Consider the following 20,165-nt stretch of genomic DNA (forward strand, 5'->3'; position numbering starts at 1 on the left):
TAAAGAACATCAAATTTGACTAATTAATTTCTTATGCATTCTCATTATAGGTTCCAAATACACAGCCCTGGAGATTGAATCATCTATTCATTCACAGAAAAAGGAGAAAACAATGGAGAATTTGCCACATTGTATCAATATGCCTCATCTGAGTCTACAAAGGACCATTTTTAAAGTTAAGTGGAGACTGTAGTTTCCAAGCCTGATTTCAATCCTGGGCTTCTCTGCTAAGACTATTACAGTAAGAGGGCTCTACTGTTTGTGATGGTGTCTTGAGATACGGAAATCTGTTAACAGAAACTGGACTGAAAGCACAAAATCCTTTTGGATAGCCATGTAAGAGCCATCCAGTAGTAGAAGAAAAGTTTTTTGTTTAAATCTTAGTTCCATGTTGCTGAGAGACCAGTGTGGGTTCAAAGCAATGCTAAAGAATATTGATCAAGCCAAGTTTAAAGACTGATCTCCAGTCAACAAGAATCTTTCCATTGACTTCAACAGACTCTGGATCATGTCCACAGGTACTATCTTCATGCTAGCATTACCAGGATCAGAATAGGTGAGCACAAGTATGTTGTATGCAGTATTGTTGTAGCCATGTTGGTCCCAGGATATTAGAGAGGCAAGGTGGATAGGGAATATCTTTCAAATATATTGAAGTTGATTGAATAAAAGATATTACCTCATCCACCTTGTTACAGTACATGTTGACAGTTATTTGTTATGTGAAGTGAAGCAACCTTTCAGGAGATGTCTCTGATGGCCACAAATACTGACCCGTTGTTGTGGTTACAGGATTAACTTTGGTAAGGTCATCTAAGAGATGCAGTTTATCTTCATCACTCAGAAAAGCTTTAACCTCTTCTTTGAATGAGTCATTGAGCTCATTCTGGATGGCAGGATCTCTCTTTGGGCCATTCACCTGGAAAACAGAGATAAAAGAGACCACCAGTAATAGATTGAACACCTAGGTGGACTTTCACCTCTTCAACTGCAGTTTAAAGTCCCTTTCCAGTTTCCAAATAAAGCAGAATTGATTTAAGTGCAGTCTTAGCAAGAAACTCAGCACATTTTTACTACTGGTCTGACTTCTCTGCCCAGAAAGTATTAAATATTATATATATCAGTACCGTGGAAGTTGTGTTTCACTCTTTATACATACTTTAGAAAGTGTTTATTTGATGCATGAGAGATCATGAACTAATGACAACTTTTAGGGGCTGAATTCAGCCCTGGTGTAATTCTGACTCAAAAGGAATGTCACCATGGATAAATCTGTCATTAGATGTATACTTCTTGGTATTGGCAACTTTGTGATTCTTTAAGAACAGATACACTTACACAGTGGTTCGTGATCAGGAGATTTTGAATCCTCTGAACATCATATACTCAACACAACATATGACTCAAGAAGATGGTTTATTGGTCTTAATGGCTGCTGCCTAGATCATATTAGTTGTCAGAAGTATTCAAGCTAATGGAGGTTCCCCAGGGTTGCATTTTTTGGAGCCAAACATGGTGCTCCACAAGTATGGTTTTGCAATATATACATGCCCATCTGGAGAGGCGAATGGAGGGGTTATACTACTTTGTCTGCATCAAACCAGAATTTGGCTCTCCACATATAACTTATTTAAATACTTTAATCTGAGCCTCTTGGCTCCAGTGTCCTTGAAAACACTGTTTGAAAGGTCACTTGTCTGTTAAGCATAATAATGGAAAGTGCAGCCAGTACACACCGGTTTCAGGTGCTGGGTTTGGGTGGGTTTTGGGGGGGGGGGGGGAAGGAAGGGCAAATGCACATTTTTGCATTCCTTCCTGCAAACATTCTTTCTTCTTCTCGCCCCCAGATTACGTAACTATCATTAGCATTACAAGTTGACCACGTCTTGACACACTGGATTTTGTTTATACCAACAAGCTTCTGAATTAGCAAATACAATTTGTTAACTGACCTCAGCAGCATTCAAATGGACAAATAACATCCTCTAAACACCCACTTGCACATACGGCTCTGCAGGAATAATATACAAACTAGAATAATAATTCCTCACAATTAATATAGCCACTTGGGGATCTCCAATCTCTTTCCAGACTGGATATAACTGAATTTAAAGTCGTGCACAATTCTATAGCATACCAATAAAAATGTGCTTACCAGTAAAGTTGAATGAGAAGAGAGTAGGCCAAATATTGACATGAATAATGGTTTTCATTATCATACCATGTATGAGCATTAAGGGACCCAATGAGTTCACAGCTAGACATGCTGAACTACACAAAGCCAACTACTGCTCTTCAGATAATACTAGAGATTTGTTCTTGTAGATTCCCCCAGCTGTGGAAAAATATGCATTGTTCTCCCCCTGCCCTCTCATTTGTTTACTGTTTAATGTTTATGGTAGATAAACTGTTGCAAACTCCATTGCAGAGCTAGCCGTACTAAGTCCTGGAAAAGGAGGCTCCTTTTTGCTGGCTTGTATTAGTTAGCCCAGCTTCCCTGCATTCAATTTCATCTATTGATATGTATGGCTAAAGGCAAAAATATTCGAGAATAGGATCAACTCTTAAAATGTGCCCTTTTCCCTTCTGTCTGAGTTTTTAATAATGTTATTGAAAAATTAATTTGAATGATGATTAAAAATAGTGATAGTCTATTGTAATCTACAATTTCCAGTTGTAGTTGGCTACATCTCTGAATGCAGGCTTACCTAAATTAATGAATTGCCAGTACTCACTTTACTCATTTTATCAGCCATATATAAAAACAATTTTAAGTAACACAGATCAAGACCTTTAACTGATCAGATCTAGTGGCTCGATATTACCTAGAGGTTATTGACAAATTTGTGGAGCAGCTGCAGGGCAAACAAGGGAGGGGGATGGAGGGAAGAGAATACTTTAACAGTCTCCTATTGTGGATTACAGTCAGTTATTTCATGACAAAGTTTAAATATTGGGGCTTGATTTTACCTGTTTTGGCATATTATTCAGTTGTCTGATGCTGGGTATGGGTGAATTTGTAAAGCTCTATAAACAGGACTCCTGGGTAGCAGAGTTGATACAGTGAAGGCCTTCAGACTGGGGGACCCTGTCCAAGTCAAAGTGGAGGTCCTAAAAGAAATCAACTTTGTTATTTCAGAAAGAGTAGTGCAAACCATAGAATCCTGTATGGCTTTCCTGGAGAGGAGACTCAAACCTAAATTCTAGTATGAATTTAAATTTTTTTTTCCCTAGAGAAGCCAGCCTCACCAGAATAAGGAGTTAGTTAACAATGGTTCTAGCTAGCTTATATTTATAGTTACACGAACAATAAAAATACTTGGCTTGCCCTCAGCCAACCAAGTTTAAACAGCTTGATCTGTAAAGGGAATAATTAAAAAAACAAAACAAACGAACAAAAACACACACAAACCCACCACTAAAACTCCCAACATATGAGCTTCAGCAAGTCATACTACCAAAGAGGGGGCATAAAATATTTTCAGCCATGGGGCTGAAAGAAGCAAATTGAATGAGTTTTAAGTGTCCTAACTAGGAAACGTAGAATGAAGAGCTACTTGGTTTTATATGCACTCCTTACTTAGCTTCAAAAGAATTAGCCTGTTAAATACATTTTTATTTGACTACTTAAACTTATAGAGCCTTAAGTATACAGCCATTTCTTCTGGGCTCATTCAGATACCAAGTGGCCCATTAATCCTGCCTTCCCCTTTGTTGCTTTAATTGGGCCAAATTCATTGCCAATGTAATTACACAGGTTCATTGACATATGCTAATGATCAGTTTGACCCATCACCATTAAATCACTCAACATCAATAGATGAGTGTCAAATCTAGTCTTGACTATTTCCAGCAAAGGAGATTCCACTACCTGTCCTGGCATCTTGTTCCATTGTCCCAAACTATTCTTACAATTCAGTTTGCATTAATGTGTGTTCTCTACAGAAGTGTAGACCTAGACCTACTGTTAGATCACTTCTAATTCATTTCATCCAGCCAGAAGACCAGACAAGAGCTTCCCTCAGAGACACCTCTGTACTGAACGAAGTCGCAGGTGGTATCCTGTCCTTCACCCAAACTTCCCAGTGAACATGAACTTGTTAAGCTCTCAGGATTCCCAGACAGGTTCAGAATCAAGGTCTTTAAAGTTGCAGAATGCTGTGACACCAGACCTAAGTGTCCTATTTTTAACAAATTTTGTATTTCAGTGCAACTTTCATTATGTGTTTAAGTCTCAGAAATCCAGGTGAATAACTTGATTGTATTATGCAGAACCCAATTCAAAAGCATAAATCATTTTGGCCCAGATCCTCAAACTGTATCTAGACATCTAGCTTCCATTGATTCAAATAGGAGTTAGGCCCCTCAATGCCTTTGTGGAGCTGGCCTAGGAATTTGGGGTCAACAAATTCAATTCTACTCCCACTGAAAATAATAGGATCTTTGCTGTTTACTTGAGTGGAAGTAGGTTCATGACCTAGCCGAGTACATTTATTATGTGCATCTCTTATAATTCTCTTTGTACTCACTGAAGAAAAAAAAATGAAATAAAGGTTCTTTAGGAAAAAGTTGTGTGAACATTTACTTATTGCAAAATCAGTTACTTGGTTTCTCTTGGATTAAGAGCAGTAAAGCTACTATACAGTTCTCAATATCAAAATACATTTTGTTTATCTTCATTCCTGCGGTTACATCTGATAGGAAAAGTGAGTGATAGCATCAGTGATGTCAGAGCATTTCTGGATAGGGTGCGACTCTTGAAAATTACATCCTACAGTAAAAACAAGACATACTTGCTCATTACTGGCTTTATTCTGCTTCCGCTGAAATCAAAGGGAGTGTTCCGATTTACTTCAGTTGAAGTAAGCAAAAAGATAGGGATTAACCTTTCTTGTTTTTAGTCTAGCAATGAAAAAAGATTGATTCTCTAGGCTTCAATAACTGTATCTCTCCTACCACACATCCTAGATGGGTGAACTGCTGTGGTTTTAGTTTCATGTAAGTGGTGTTTAAAGATAAGGCTTGGTTAACACAACACTGATCCTTAATTTGAAAGAGCTAGAGAGCAACATGTTATTAACAGTTATGCATGTAACTGTTATACTCCATTCTGCACTTCTCTACCTCCTTCCATTATTAAAATATTTAAGTGTTTTACAAACTACTGATTTAAATCTTACAAGCTGTTGAAACAGGCAGGAGAGAACAGCTCCAGTTTACAGATATCAAATACTGCCCAAAGTCACACAGCAAATCTGTGACAGAACCAAAAACAGAGTCCAGATCTGACTCCCAATCCTGTATTTTACCTATTGGACTATAGTTCCATCCAAGCACACCACCAAAGCAATAGCTTTTCCTGACTACACCGGAAACATCTATTAGCAAAAAGAACAGGAGTACTTGTGGCACCCTAGAGACTAACAAATTTAATTGAGCATAAGCTTTCGTGGGCTACAACCCACTTCATCGGATGCATAATAAACGTGTTAGTCTCTAAGGTGCCACAAGTACGCCTGTTCTTTTTGCAGATATAGACTAACACGGCTGCTACTCTGAAATCAATTAGCAAGTGATTTTAAAAAAGGGGAGTGAGTTTTCATCATCCTCTGCATTGTGTTTAAAGTTTCTTGTTTTCTGCCTTCAATTAATCTCTGAAATAGGTTTTATTTAAAGTTATCCCTAATTATGTTTATATTCAAAACACACACACCCACACACACACAATTTAACCTTGACTGAAATTATCTCTTTGCAGTCTAGGCATTACAGAATGGGCTTTGCTAGCATCCAGTTTAGTGTTACCCTTCCATAAGCAAAAGGACATGTAAAATAAACAGACAACCCCCTCTAATCCAGATGTGCTACCAAAAGACATTTATCAAGGAAACTCAATTTCTATAGTGCCTATATAAAGATATATTTCTGTAGTGCATAAAACAAACTATTTGCAACAATTATCTAATCTACAAATGTATCCTGGATGCCTTATAGGAAAACAGTTAGCCTTATTTTTAATTTAAGTTATTATTGCTTATTTTAAATATGATCATCAGGCTTTCAAGGGCACCCCAAAGACAGTCTGAAGTTGAAAGCTGTTTTTAAATAGTCAGTGAGTGGTTAATTCTGTGGATTGGGCTGAAACAGAGTTTACACTCTACACCTCTAGAAAAGTCTATGGCAGAAAAGTTTAAAGTACATGGCTATATCACCCATCCCTCACACTTCACCAATCTCTTCCTAATCTGAGAATGCGTGAAGTGGAGGGAATAAGGGCGAGTTTGTGCAGCTGGGGAAGAGAATTTGACCCAAACGCTCCGATCATTAGAGATAAGGGGTGGGGGAGAAGGAGCAGATCAGATGTTAAACAGGGGAGAGGGTGGGACGTGGGAGAACGCCGCAGACGTTAAATGGAAGGGGGGAAAGAGCTGGAATAAAATAAATATCCCTAATTTAGGACTCACCCGTTCCATAGGGCGCGGACATGAGACTGCAATCACCCAGGCAGCCGGGAAAGAGAAAGCTGCTGCCTGAGCCGAGCTCGCCAAGGAAGGAGGAGCTGAAGGAGCAGGGGCGGAGGCTGCAGTTTGAATCCAGAGAAGAGCAGCGTCCCACGCCCTAACCGCGCGCAGACAGCTCCCAGCGCGACTCTGGAAAGAAGAATGCGAAAACCTTGGCCTTGCCTTCCCAGCCTCATTCAACGGCGGCTAGAAACACGTGGCGCCAAGAACCCACGTGTCTCTGGTTACAGCGCTCTCCCTCCCTCCCTCCGCGGGTTTAAAGGCAGGAGGAAGGGGGTGGAGGTGGGAACGTTGCTGGCATTGATCTCTGGAGTAGGGGCTTCATAGCAAACCCAGGGCTGTTGTCCTGAATCTTTAAATGCAGCCCCTAATGCAGAGATGTTAGCAACATTTTCTCCCACTTCCTCCTCTCAAACTTGTATGTGCCTGCATTGGTCGTGTACATAAGCTAAGGGAAAGGGCCTGTGGGTGTTTTGGTTACCCAGGGAAGTGGCAGTGGGGCTTCACTTTGCCTTAGTTTCTTTATCTGTAAAATGGTGATCCCTGTCCCAGAGAAGGATCATTCGAGAGTCTTAATTCATTAATATTTGCAAAGTGCCTTGATAGTCAATAGTGCCCCCTAGAAGTGCTAAGTAATTTTTTATAACCTTTTCCATAGCCTCACTTTCAAGAAATACCACATTTAAAATGTCATTTCCCACTTCTGCAAAGACTTAAAGTATATGCTTGCCACTAGGCATGTGAACGGTCCCATTTTCTTCAGTAGGCCTGTCACATGCATGAAGTTGCATGTGGCTTTGCAGGATCAGGACCCTAACTATTGACAGTAATTTATCATTCAGAACTAAAAATACAAGTATTTTTATTTTAAGTGACAAAGAGTCCTGTGGCACCTTACAGACTAACACAACTATTGGAGCATAAGCTTCCGTGGGTGAATACCCATTTTGTCAGATGCACAAAGTGGGTATTCATCCACGAAAGCTTATGCTCCAATATTTCTGTTAGCCTATAAAATGCCACAGGACTCTTTGTTGCTTTTTACAGATCCAGATTAACATGGCTACTCCTCTGATACTTTAAGTGCTTATCTTTAACTCTCCCAACTTCAAAATAATTAAAAACAAACAATTTTTTCACATAAAATCTAATGCCTAGACCACATGAAACCTCATATGTCAACAATAAAGCTCAAACAACTAACTGATTACTTCAGCATCAAACCCTCAACCCTCTTATTCCATAAACACTCAGGGGGAGGAGAAAAGTTGTTTTAAATGTTCTGTTTATATAAGACAACAACACCTACCCTGGATGGCTTTTGGGGGTCACTGATGGGAGATAGATGGACCCAAGGACCAAAATGTTCATGGGAGCCAACAGCAAGACTTGGAACTTAGGTGTGTCAAACAGCAGGAAATTATAGGGGGTCAGAACTCAGAAGAAAAATTTCCACCCATTTTAAACTGCACAGCAATCCTGGGGTTTTTGTTTGTTTTGATTTTTTGAGCATCAGGCCTGTATCGCATTCTTCTGTTTTGCAGGAAAATGAAGTGTTTAAAAGCTCAGTGCAGAACAAAAATTGGGAATGGGGAGGTACTAGAGTAGTTTTCTACCTAGGAGTCTGCTCCGAAATGAAATGTTCCAATATTTTGTGAAAACATTGTTTTAGAAGTCATTGTAATAATCGTATATCAATTTACCAAAACAGTAATTGCCAATTCCACTTATGTATACTCATCTGCAATTCCCATTGACATTAAGGAAAGCTGACTTCAATGGGAATTGAAGGTACGTATTTGAGGGTGACATTTGGCCCTAAAAAGGCAAGTAAATTGCATCTCTTTGTATTTACAAGCGTATGGGGATTTAGGCAACTCTCATATTCTCTACCTTCCCTCCCAACATTTAGAAAGTATAAAAGGGACATTTAAAGAGAAAATTAGGAATGGGTCTTTTCATAACAATGCTTTGCATTTCTACTGAATATCTTGCATCCCAGGATCTTAAAATATTTTATAATATTTAAATAATTAAGCAGCAGAAAATCCTCATGATGTAGATCAATAAACACCTAGATTGGATTGGAAGAGATTTCTGGAAGAAAAGAGTGGAAAAGTGGTAAATATTTGGGTTGCACATGAAGAGGGATGGTAGAGAGATATTCCACACCTGCACACTCTCTCTAATCAAAAACATTTTATGTAGTGGCAAATAATCAGATATTGTCTTTTTAGATGAGTAAAATGTAAGGTGTGGCTCCTCCCCCATTTGTTTTTCGTGGTGGCAGCTTTATACTAAGTAGAAAAGAGGTTTATTAGACCACTGTGTGTTGAATCAGGCAACGAAGTAAACCAGACTGGTTCCCTTAATGGTGAAAATGTTTGGAGGAAACAGAGTCCTCATTTACCTCCTAGATTTGAATTTTGGCAGGCTACCACCGGAAGTTAAAGCAAGCCGCAGCGAGAGAGAGAGTGAAACTAATGGTAGATTGCAGAGACAGGGAGGAAGAACTTCATTTAACAAGCAAATTGCCTTCTGCACAGAGAACGCTCATGGTGAGGATCTCCTGCATAATAAATGTCAAAGTCACAGATGTTATAGAAATTATTAAAATAAACCGTTATTATTTTTCATATGCTGGCACAATGCCTTAGAGCTCTTCCAGAATTACTTGGTATCTGTCATACCTTGTGGGGTGTGACAAAAGTGTAAAGAAATGAAACTACTAGATGGAACCATTGCTTAAAACGGCCTTTGAACTCATTTTAATTGACTTAATGTTATGTAATGCAATATTTTGGATAATTTATTGCTATTATTTATATAGTGCTATTTATGTGCCTGGTACTTTACAGAGAGATGAGAGCAGGTCGCTGGCCTTAATGTCTTAAAATCTAAACAGACAAAATACAAACTAGGAGGGCAAGGAGTCCAATACGAAAACTGAAGTGATTGATCAGTTGAATTTAGCTGTATCTTGGTATGCTATATATTTGCAATGTTCTTTGTTATGATTTTTGTGAGTTTAAATTAAAGAATTATGAGATCAAGTAAGGCCCCAATCGTGCAAACACTTGTGCACTTTCTTAACTTTACTGCCATGTGTAGTTCATTTCAAAGGAACTACTCACAAAATTAAACAGACAGGGTGTGTGAGTTAATATCTTTTATTGCAGTGGTTCTTAACCAGGGGTACGTGTACCCCTAGGGGTTCGCAGAGGTCTTCTGGGTGGTAGATCAATTCACCTATTTATTTCCCTAGTTTCACAACTGGCTACATAAAAAGCACTAGGGAGGCCAGTACAAACTAAATTTCATACGGACAATGATTTGTTTATAATATATAGGGCAGTATACACTGAAATGTAAGTTCAGTATTTATATTCCAATTGATTTATTTTATAATTGTATAGTAAAAATGAGAACATAAGCAAGTTTTCAGTAATAGTGTGCTGTAACACTTTTGTATTTTTGTCTGATTTTGTAAGGAAGTAGTTTTTAAGTGAGGTGTAACTTGCAGGTACACAAGATAAATCAGACTCCTGAAAGAGATATAGTAGTCTGGAAAGGTTGAGAGCCACTGTTTAATTGAACCAACTTCTGTTGGTGAAAGAGACAAACTTAGGAGCTTACACAGAGCTCTTCTTCAGGTCTGGGGAAGATTCTGAGACCTGAAAAAGCTCTGAGTATGGCTCAAAAGCTTATTTCTTTCACCAACAGAAGTCAGTCCAATAAAAGCTATTATCTTATATCTAATATCCTGGGAACAACATGGCTACATCACCACTGCAAACACAGTAGTAAAGTTAAATGTGTATAAGGCCTAAGAGAGCAAGGGTGGTGAATTATTACAATATGCCGTGGATGGAGATAGATCTAGTTTCAAAAGTATTTACAGAGGTAAGGAGACAAGGTGAAGCTGGTAATTTAATACTTAGTCCTGCCATGAGTGCAGAGGACTGGACTAGATGACCTCACGAGATCCCTTCCAGTTATTTCTTAACCCTGAGGAGTCATCTTCTAAGAGCATTTGAAAACAAGGCTTGTGCTGGAGAAATTTTCTAGGTAAAAAAAAGAGAAAACAGAGGAGAAAGAGTGTGGTTGCTAAACGTGAAGGCTCCAAGAATTTTAGCATGACAGCTGTCACTGTACATCAGTGCCCCTTAAAATGTTTGATTAAGCTGCTTGAATCTTTTTTTTTAAATTGTATTAGTGGAAATTTAAACTATTATGTTTGATATGCCTTTTTAAAATCCATTTTCAAAAACTTTTGCTGGGTTTGATCTACTAACTTGAGTTGATGCATGTTTAAATCATTCTGCTTGCCTGGCTTCATCAACTGGTAAACTTTTGAATTTATTATTTAACATCATATGCAAAATTATTGTTAGTGCTTGTGAAAAATTAGGGATTAGTTTAACTGAAATGTTCTGTATGTATCCATAAAACAAGTGAAGCATGGACAGGAACAATGCTAATTTTCCCACCAATATGCCTCCAGTATAATGTAGGTCCTTCTGAATGCTGCTCCATACAGGCCGATATGGAACAGCTTGCAGAACTGGGGCCTTAAGAAGATACTTTAGTCAGTTTCTATTGTATTTGGTTTCTTCACTGAGAATGGAAACAAAGGTGCAAATTGTGATGGTGTTGTTTCTGATGTGGACACTGGGGCCACAATCTTCCAGATTGTTCTGTGTTGGCAAATCCACTGCACCAGTGTAGAGTAACTTGCAGGATTGGAGTCTTCTCTATTAAGAACTCCATGAAGGCCACTAGTTTAATCCACACATGCCACCAAACAGCTGTCCAATAGATAGTGACAACTTTTTTTCTTTTACTGCAGCATATTTAATACCTCTAAATGTATTCTCTAAAGTAATAAATGCTATGACACTAGTTACGTATATATTTTACCATTTATAACTTTCAGAAAAAAATCCTTTGGTGTAACAAAACTATGTTTAAAAATATTGCTTCTAAATGTCTCACTATAACAAAGTCTCACTGTGAAATTTGTAATCCTAAACCTTGGTCATAAATCCTGCAGACACTTACACATGTGCTTAACTTTACTACTGTGAGTAGTCCCAAGTTAAGCACATACATAAAAGTTTGCAGGAGCGGGCCTCTTATTGTGTCGGGCTTGGAGGGGGAGTGCTTCTATTTTTTGTTTTTATTAATAGATATTTTAAGAATCATTAAAAACCAACCAGATGGCCAAAACACTTCTTATGACATTGCATGATTTCTTATGGGAAGCATATGTTTTGAGAGGCAAAAAGAATTCACCTGTAACTAAAATTAAGTTGGTACTTATGAAAAATCATTTTTATTTAATGTCTTATGTTTCCATATGTAAAAAGAAGCAGAGCCTAAATTAAACACAAAATTGAAAAACATTCTTGCATTACAAAAATTAATTCTGGTTTACATTTTTATTTGCATAGGAAGAAGAATGTCACAAAAGCTGCTGAAAGAAGCCTTTATCAGTAACTTAAATGGAACGAGTTTGCTGGAAATTTCAATAGGTTTAACTCTAGCTCCACTGTGTATAGCTTGCAGAGGTTTGCTGTTAATTTTGTATAATCTGCACTATGGAAGACCTTTACGTTCAAGGAAATATCATCTACTACTAGACTTTACAGTGCTAGTAGCTCCTTTTGTGCTCTGCTGTACAATTTTGTCCTCTGTCCTCCCCCTTTTGCCTATAACTATTGGGGCCTTCTGTGCAGGATTATTCTATAAAATATACAACAGACGAAATCATTATATCAGGACTCCTCCTAAGCAAGTCATACGTGATTTCCTGAAGACTAGCTTAGAACCAGACTACATTCCATCAATAACCGTGTTTCGTGTTTATGTCAATGTGTTAACTGCAATCAACATCCTAGCAGTGGATTTTCCACAGTACCCCAGACGGTATGCTAAAACTGAGACCTATGGAACAGGAGCTATGGATTTTGGAGTGGGAGCTTTTATTTTTGGTAATGCTCTTGTTTGTCCTGAAGTTAGGCAAAAAACAGGTGTGGTGCAATCCAGATTCTCCTGTCTAGCAAGACAGTTGTTATCTGTTTGGCCTTTAGTTTTTGTTGGCCTGGGACGACTGATCAGTGTTAAAGCTGTAGAGTATCATGAACACTTTTCAGAGTATGGAGTGCACTGGAATTTTTTTTTCACTTTAGCAATTGTGAGAATGACAGCATCACTACTTTTAACTCTGTTTCCAACCAACAAATCATGGATTGTTGCTGTGATTCTTGCTGTATTTTATCAGTTTATTCTTGACACTACCCATCTGAAGATGTTTGTTTTATATGGGAGCGATGGCAAAGATACAAGGGTTGGATTTTTAAATGCTAACAGAGAAGGAGTGTTCTCTCTTTATGGGTATCTGGCTATCTATATGGCTAGTGTACAAGTAGGGTTATATGTGTTAAAGAAGAGAACTTTAGTCAGGGACTGGATTGAAGTAATATGTTTCCTTCTGCTGACAGTTTTTATACTCTTTATATTTCTTCATATGTCTCAAGTTTATGTGGAGCCTGTGTCCCGCAGGATGGCTAATCTGTCTTTTTGCATCTGGATAGTTGCTCAGTGCCTGATATTTTTAATCTGTTTTTTAGTAACTGATCTTATTTTGGTGTTTACAAAACTTCTGGTAAATGGGTCTAGAGTGCCTTGCTGTTGGAATTTTACACAATCACCTAATACAGATACAAAGCATGATTCAGAGCCCACATCTGTCAAAAGAGAGAAAAGGTGGCTAAGTATTTGCATAATTAATGCTATTGATAAAAATCAGTTAGTTTTTTTTTTGCTAGCAAATGTTATGACTGGCATAGTGAATATGATGATAGATACAATCCACAGCAATACCTCATTTACCTTATTTGTGCTACACTTGTATATGTTTACTAACTGTTTAATTATGTATATATTGCACGCAAAAAATATATTATTAAAATGCTGGTGACTATTGAAACTACTTGTGTTCTAGTACTGTTTATCTTAAGTGTACAAATAAAATTTCTATTTTGTTAAACATTATTGTTAGCCATGCTCAAGTGATTATTTTAATAGAAAATACAAATTTTGTCTTAGATTTATTTCTGTGCAAACACACTGGTTTGTAGTATACTGTGTATTTAAGATTTATATCTATATATCTTGGCAGGATTCAGTGTAAAAAAAACCTGAATTTTTATTTTTATTCTTTATTTTTTCACTTTTATTTTTAAGCATTTTTCCTATGTTTACCAACTTAAATTTCCAGGTGTGCAAAATTATGGGTTTTAAGCTTTTTTTTTTGTATTTTTATCTTTTTAAATGTTCACAGTTGTGGGAAATTATGGAGATCAGACATTGGGGAAGGTCAGACAATCATTTAATGACAGTAGACAATGAGATTCAAGAAGTTAAAGCTTTATAGCCATTAATGCACAAATTATCAATATAACATCAGAATACACTAAATAAATATCCTTAAATCAAACTCTAAGTTTTCAAGCAGCATTTTTCTTACCATGCCTTTCTGTAAATTTCAAATATTATTGATGGAAATGTTGTTTTGTGTGGTGACAGTGAAATTGACATTTATTGAAAAAAACTAATTCTTCCTAGCCTATTTTTACCAAATGATATCATCACCCAGTGAAACTTATGGGAAATGTAACACTTTTTTAAAAATAAACACCTTAATTGCATGTCTGGATCTCTTTATTTTTAAAAACAAATTTTAAAGTATTATCAACAAACTATTTATTGACCTTTGTCTTGATCTTGCAAACACCTGTGCACAAAAGTAACTTTACACATTGAATTCAAAAGGACTATTCACATGTGCAAGTGTTTGTAGGATTGGGGCCACTGTCATAAGAACATAAGAATGGCCGTACCGGGTCAGACCAAAGGTCCATCTAGCCCAGTATCCTGTCTACCAACAGTGGCCAACGCCAGGTGCCCCAGAGGGAGTGAACCTAACAGGCACTGATCAAGTGATCTCTCTCCTGCCATCCATCTCCATCCTCTGACAAAGCGAGGCTAGGGACACCAGTCCTTACTCATCCTGGCTAATAGCCATTTATGGACTTAACCACCATGAATTTAGCCAGTTCTCTTTTAAACGCTGTTATAGTCCTAGCCTTCACAACATCCTCAGGTAAGGAGTTCCACAAGTTGACTGTGCACTGTGTGAAGAACTTCCTTTTATTTGTTTTAAACCTGCTGCCTATTAATTTCATTTGGTGACCCCCTAGTTCTTGTATTATGGGAATAAGTAAATAACTTTTCCTTATCCACTTTCTCCACATCACCCATGATTTTATATACTTCTATCATAACCCCGCCTTAGTCTCCTCTTTTCCAAGCTGAAAAGTCCTAGACTCTTTAATCTTTCCTCATATGGGACCCTCTCCAAACCCCGTACATTAACAGTTATTCCTGGATAAGAAGTGAGAAAATAAATATTCTAAATATAGACATATCTACAATTTATCAATTTAAGGCCTTCGTATGAATAAGTATTAGATGCACATAATTTTATATATAAGGTAAATTATATTGAATAAATGAATATTTAAAAAACTTTGGTTGCAATTCTGCAAAGATTTAAGCATATGCTTAGTTTTACAGACATTTATAGACCTTTGACTTCAGTGGGAGTAATTACATGTGTAAAATTAAGCATGTGCATAATTTTCTGCAGGACTAGAGCCTAAATTTGCACTCGGTTATGAATGTAATATAAAAACCTGGATAACAGAAATACAAACACAGATTGGTCCATAAAACAAACACTTACAGATTAATAAAACTTTTCACTGAAAATTTGTGTATATAACACTGCTTTTGGTGCGGGAAGCTTTGTTTTTTTTCCCTAAATGCTTCCTCATGGGGTATGAAAGCTGCTTATAAAAATAGTGATGGGAAAGCTGAGTCTCTTTCATCTTTATTTTAAAAGAAAGGGTGCTCAGTCCCACGCACTGTTCCCTGAAGTCATTATTTTAAATCACAGCTTACTTAGGACTGTAGTTTTTCCAGCTGAAATCCTTTCCGTTATGAAGTCTGTTAATTTTCCTTAGCATATAAATCAATTGCAAATTGTGAGGAAAGAGAATTCAGTGGTTTAGGATTTCAGCCTGGCACTCAGAAAACCCAGGTTCAATTCCCTCCTTTGCCAAAATCTTTGTGTGTGACCTTGGGCAAGTCATTCATATCTCATTTCCCTATCTGTAAATTGCAGATAGTCGTACTTCCCTATCTCATAGAGATGTGAGGATAACTATATTACAGACTGTAAGGCATTCAGTAATACCTTAGATAGACATGCAATACAAATGGTAAAAACTTATTTAACAAATCTTTGTTCAGGTTCTTATGAATTAAAGGGTTCATTTCATCCTTACTGCGCTGACTCAATGGACTTATAGGGAAGAGTGTGGCCCAACCCAATAATTGAAATTTGCCAACTAACATAGCAAGTCTCAAAAACTGTTACAAATTAAAAATCCCATTCTTTCAATCACATGCACGTAGACAGACTCACCTTGTGCTGTAGAGCTCTGCTTTGTACAATGGGATTCAGGATAGGTACAGGGTTTTGTCTATGTAAATCCAATTGCAGAATCAGGGCCAAGGACTATATTGGTCACCTGGGATTTGTGTTTATTCTTTTCAGTTGCAAACTATACACTGTTCATCTCTGAATTAGAGAACTTCCTCCACTATCTTTGGGACAACTATACATTTTGGGTCAATGTTATCTTTGGTTTACCCATCATAATAGTTTATAGTAGGGCTGTCAAGCAATTAAAATTAATCACACTTAAAGATTAATAGAATACCATTTATTTAAATATTTTTGGATGTTTTATACATTTTCAAGTATATTGATTTCAGTTACCACACAGAATATCAAGTGTACAGTGCTCATTTTATATTATTTTTATTACAAATATTTGCACAGTAAAAAAGAGTACTTTTCAATTCACTTAATACAAACAATGTAGTGCAATCTCTTTATCATGAAAGTTGAATTTACAAATGTAGAATTATGTACAAAAAAATCTGCACTCAAAACCAAAACAAAGTAAAACTTTAGAACCTACAAGTCTACTCAGTCCTACTACTTCTTCAGCCAATCGCTAAGACAAGAAGCTTGCTTACAACTGGCTCATCATCTGAGATTGCTATAACATGAACTATATGACAGAATGAGGGTAAAATGGAGCAGGAGACACACAATTCTCCTCCAAGGAGTTCAGTAACAAACTCCCCACTGGAATGGTGGTTGAAGCATGAAGGGGCGTATGAATGTTTATCATATCTGGCATGTAAATATCTTGCAATGCCGGCTACAACAGTTTCATGCAAACACCTATTCTCACTTTCTGGTGCCATTGTAAATAAGAAATGGGCAGCATTATGTCCTGTAAATGTAAACTTGTTTGTCTTAACGATTGGCTGAACAGGAAGTAGGACTGAGTGGACTTGTAGGCTCTAAAGTTTTACACTGTTTTGCTTTTTGAGTGCAGTTATGTAACACAAAAATCTACATTTGAAAGTTGCACTTTCACAATAAAGAGATTGCATTATGGTACTTGTATGAGGTGAACTGAAAAATACTATTTATCATTTTTACAGTGAAAATATTTGTAATAAATATAAAGTGAGAACTGTGCACTTTGTATTCTGTGTTGTATTTGAAATCAATATATTTGAAAATTTCAATTGATATTTTGTTTAACATTGCAATTAAAAGTGTGATTAATCACAATTTTTTAATCACAATTAATTTTTTAATTGTGTGAGTTAACTGTGATTGACAGCCTTAATTTATAATACAATTTTCTGTTAATCATTAGTACATATTTATTTTAAAGGATTCAAGTGTTAGTTTAGGTGGCAATCAAACTAAGGCATCAGTCATAAACTCAGAGTTACTCACATCTATTAATGTTTGGAGGGTTGGAGCCTAAGGCCCAGATCCTACAATGACCTCTGCCTGAGTACAGGATAGGGATGTAAATGGATATGATAAAGTTGAATTGTCTGTTGGTACAAGCAACAAACTATCTCTAGCATGCAGGGTAAGGTATTTAAATTGCATTTTGCTGAGCAAAGGTTTAGGCCCTGATCATGCAACTGGTAGAGTGTAGGAGTATGTCTATGCAGGAATAAAAGACCCAAAGCATAGACACAGCTGGCCCAGGTCAGCAAACTTGGACCTTCCTGCTTTGCAGGGCTGCAGAGCTCAGACTCCAGCCCAAGCCCAAACATCTACACAGCAATACAGTAACTCCTCACTTAATGCTGTAGTTATGTTCCTGAAAATTGTGACTTTAAGCTAAACAATGTTAAGCAAATTCAATTTCCCCATAAGAATGAGTGTAAATAGGGGGAGTTAGGTTCCAGGGAAATTTTTCTTTGCCATACAGCACAGTACTATAAGTTGGGAGGTGCCCCTGCCTTACTCCACACAGGCACAGCCCACTGGCACTGGAGACAATGAGGCAGGCAAGGAGGCTGAAGGTGCTCTAGGCTAGGAGAAGCATGTTGTGCAGTAGCAGTGGCAGCTTCCCCTACTCTGCAAGCAACAGGGGCAGAGGGCTCAACCCTCGGCCTACCCCCACCCTTAACCCTCCTCTTCTTCCCCTCTCCTCCTCCTCCTTTACTCTGCATGCTGCTGTCCTTGCTCCTCCCTCCTGCCCATGGCAATCAGCTGGTTTACAGTGTTCAAGAGACAGGGGAGGGAGGGGGAGCCTGCACGCCAAATCCTCGCTCCTCCCCCCTCCCTCCTGAATGCCGCAAGCCTGCTGATTGCTGTGGGCAGGAGGAAGACAGGGAAGGCACTGATCCATGGGGTCTGTCAGCAGGGTGGGGGAAGGCTTTCTGGGGGGGCTAGGGGAGCTAATGGGGGGCTGCCAGCTGTGGACAAAACAGGCAGCTGAACAACATTATAGCGAAGCACTACACAATTTTAAATGGAGCATGTTATGTAATTGAGCAGGGACCTAAGATCGAAACAACATTAAGTGGGAAGTTACTGTATTACAGCTCTGCAGACTGAGTCAGATGACCTAGGCCAATCACATTTTTTAAATTGATGAACAGATGTACCCTAGAGGTGGCCTGCTGTATCTATGCAGTGCCCCCTTGACTCAACATGGGTTCAACTCCAGGAGCATCCTGTTGATTGCAGGACTAGAGGTTTGGTTTGTAATGGACAAGACTAACAGTTGAGCTCTGTAAACCAATAGGATTGTAGTATGCAAATAAATGATGAAATAGGGGATGGGGTTGGCTCTTATCTCTGATGTCACAGTCCCAACAATGAACTATTCATAGTATGTGGAAGATAGCAGAACTCCACATCATGGATCAGTCATCCATTTTTAAAGCTATATAAAGTAAGTCATTCATCACTGAATTAGTGAGAGTGCCAATTAATTCATGTTACTTATTGTCATTAACAAGTATAACAACTTCTGGCCTGAGGCAACTGGCATAGTTTTTAGAACCGAACGTTTAGTCCATGAATAGTTAGGCCCTGTTTTGAGCAAGGGAGCGTTTTTCAATTGTGTTAGCTCAAGAGTTAGCTTAACCTGACTGTAAAACCCTGTTAATACTTGTATAATGTAGGCAAACACATAAGAAGCCCTATTAACAGGTGATGGTATAGCTCAGTACCTCATCTGCAGCTGGGTTTTAAAGGTGTGATCTTGGAACATGCTAGACAAATCTAATCTAGACCAGGAAAATGGCATGCCTGTAACCCATGATAAACTGCTCAAGGGACAGCTTAGGCTAGAGCACAGCTTCAGACATGTTAGTTTGTGTCCTCCCTGGCATTAAGAGAGTTTTTCAACTATGTTAAGCCAACCAGACTCAGCTAACATGATGGAAAACCTTCTCAGCCTTTTACCCCTTCAAGACAGGGCCTTCAACCGGGTCTACACATAAAAGGTTTTTACTGGCACAGCTATGTTGGTCAAAGAGGGTGTGATTTTTTTTTAAACCAAACATAACTATGCCAATAAAAGCCCTATATAGACACTGTTATACCAGCATAACTGCTGTAGCCAGAGGAACTCCATAAATGACACCCGTATAAGCATTTTAATACCAATATAACGGTGTCCACACTAGAGCATTCTGCTAGTATTTTTATTGCCATAACCAAAGCCTCCAAGTCAGGGGGTCTCTGGGAGGTGCCTCGTACTATGTTCCCCCAGAGGTGGATAAGTAGCTGACTCTCCATGATGCCCCCCTCACTGGGTGTGTACCCCTCTTCTGGTGAGCCACTGCCTCTCGCAGGGGGGTTCTAGGTCCCCTCAGAGGGGGGTGCCCCCCACCTTCTCTCCTCCCAGAGGGTTTCCCCCTCATGAGGGAGGTGCCCCCCTTACCCGAAGAGAGGGGAGAGCATCTCCTCAGCCAGCGCCTCAGGGCAGACAGGGGGGCGGACCGACCCCTCCTCGCGGGTGTTGCCCCCGCGCCTCTCCATGACCCGGGGCTGCCCCGAGTCCCCTCACACTCAAGCGGCGCACCGGGCACTAGCCCCAACACTCCCCCCTCCCCGAGAGCGGAGCACTGACTCCCGCCCCCCGCCGGACTACTTCCCGCGGCGGCGGAGGGAGC

At 38.6% G+C, this 20,165-nt stretch overlaps 2 protein-coding genes across 3 annotated transcripts in view; one reads left to right on the plus strand and one right to left on the minus strand.

The window, feature by feature from the left end:
• MYO19 (myosin XIX) overlaps positions 1-20,094 on the minus strand; it is a 42,579-nt gene extending 22,485 nt beyond the window's left edge. Inside the window, exons 1-4 of one of the 2 annotated variants that reach the window (XM_030536935.1) lie at positions 19,934-20,094; positions 6,465-6,650; positions 2,971-3,111; positions 775-919 (exon numbers count right to left, since the gene is read on the minus strand). In XM_030536935.1, the coding sequence (XP_030392795.1) occupies positions 775-919; positions 2,971-2,982 (157 nt within the window). In that variant the 5' untranslated portion in view covers positions 2,983-3,111; positions 6,465-6,650; positions 19,934-20,094. Of the gene's footprint in view, positions 1-774; positions 920-2,970; positions 3,112-6,464; positions 6,651-16,074; positions 16,338-19,933 lie in introns of those variants that run through there. The other variant, XM_030536936.1, reaches the window with a different exon arrangement.
• On the plus strand, positions 9,001-14,233 carry PIGW (phosphatidylinositol glycan anchor biosynthesis class W). Its single transcript, XM_030536944.1, has 2 exons — positions 9,001-9,079; positions 11,975-14,233. Exon 2 carries the CDS (start codon positions 11,983-11,985, stop codon positions 13,501-13,503), a length of 1,521 nt encoding a protein of 506 aa, XP_030392804.1. The 5' UTR covers positions 9,001-9,079; positions 11,975-11,982; the 3' UTR covers positions 13,504-14,233.
• Positions 20,095-20,165: the final 71 nt, after the last annotated feature.

Source organism: Gopherus evgoodei, chromosome 17, assembly GCF_007399415.2.
Source record: "Gopherus evgoodei ecotype Sinaloan lineage chromosome 17, rGopEvg1_v1.p, whole genome shotgun sequence".
NCBI classification, from domain to species: domain Eukaryota; kingdom Metazoa; phylum Chordata; order Testudines; family Testudinidae; genus Gopherus; species Gopherus evgoodei.

Bases quoted from the DNA above. Each gene is read 5' to 3' on its own strand.
- PIGW (XM_030536944.1), top strand. From the start codon at position 11,983: ATGTCACAAAAGCTGCTGAAAGAAGCCTTTATCAGTAACTTAAATGGA.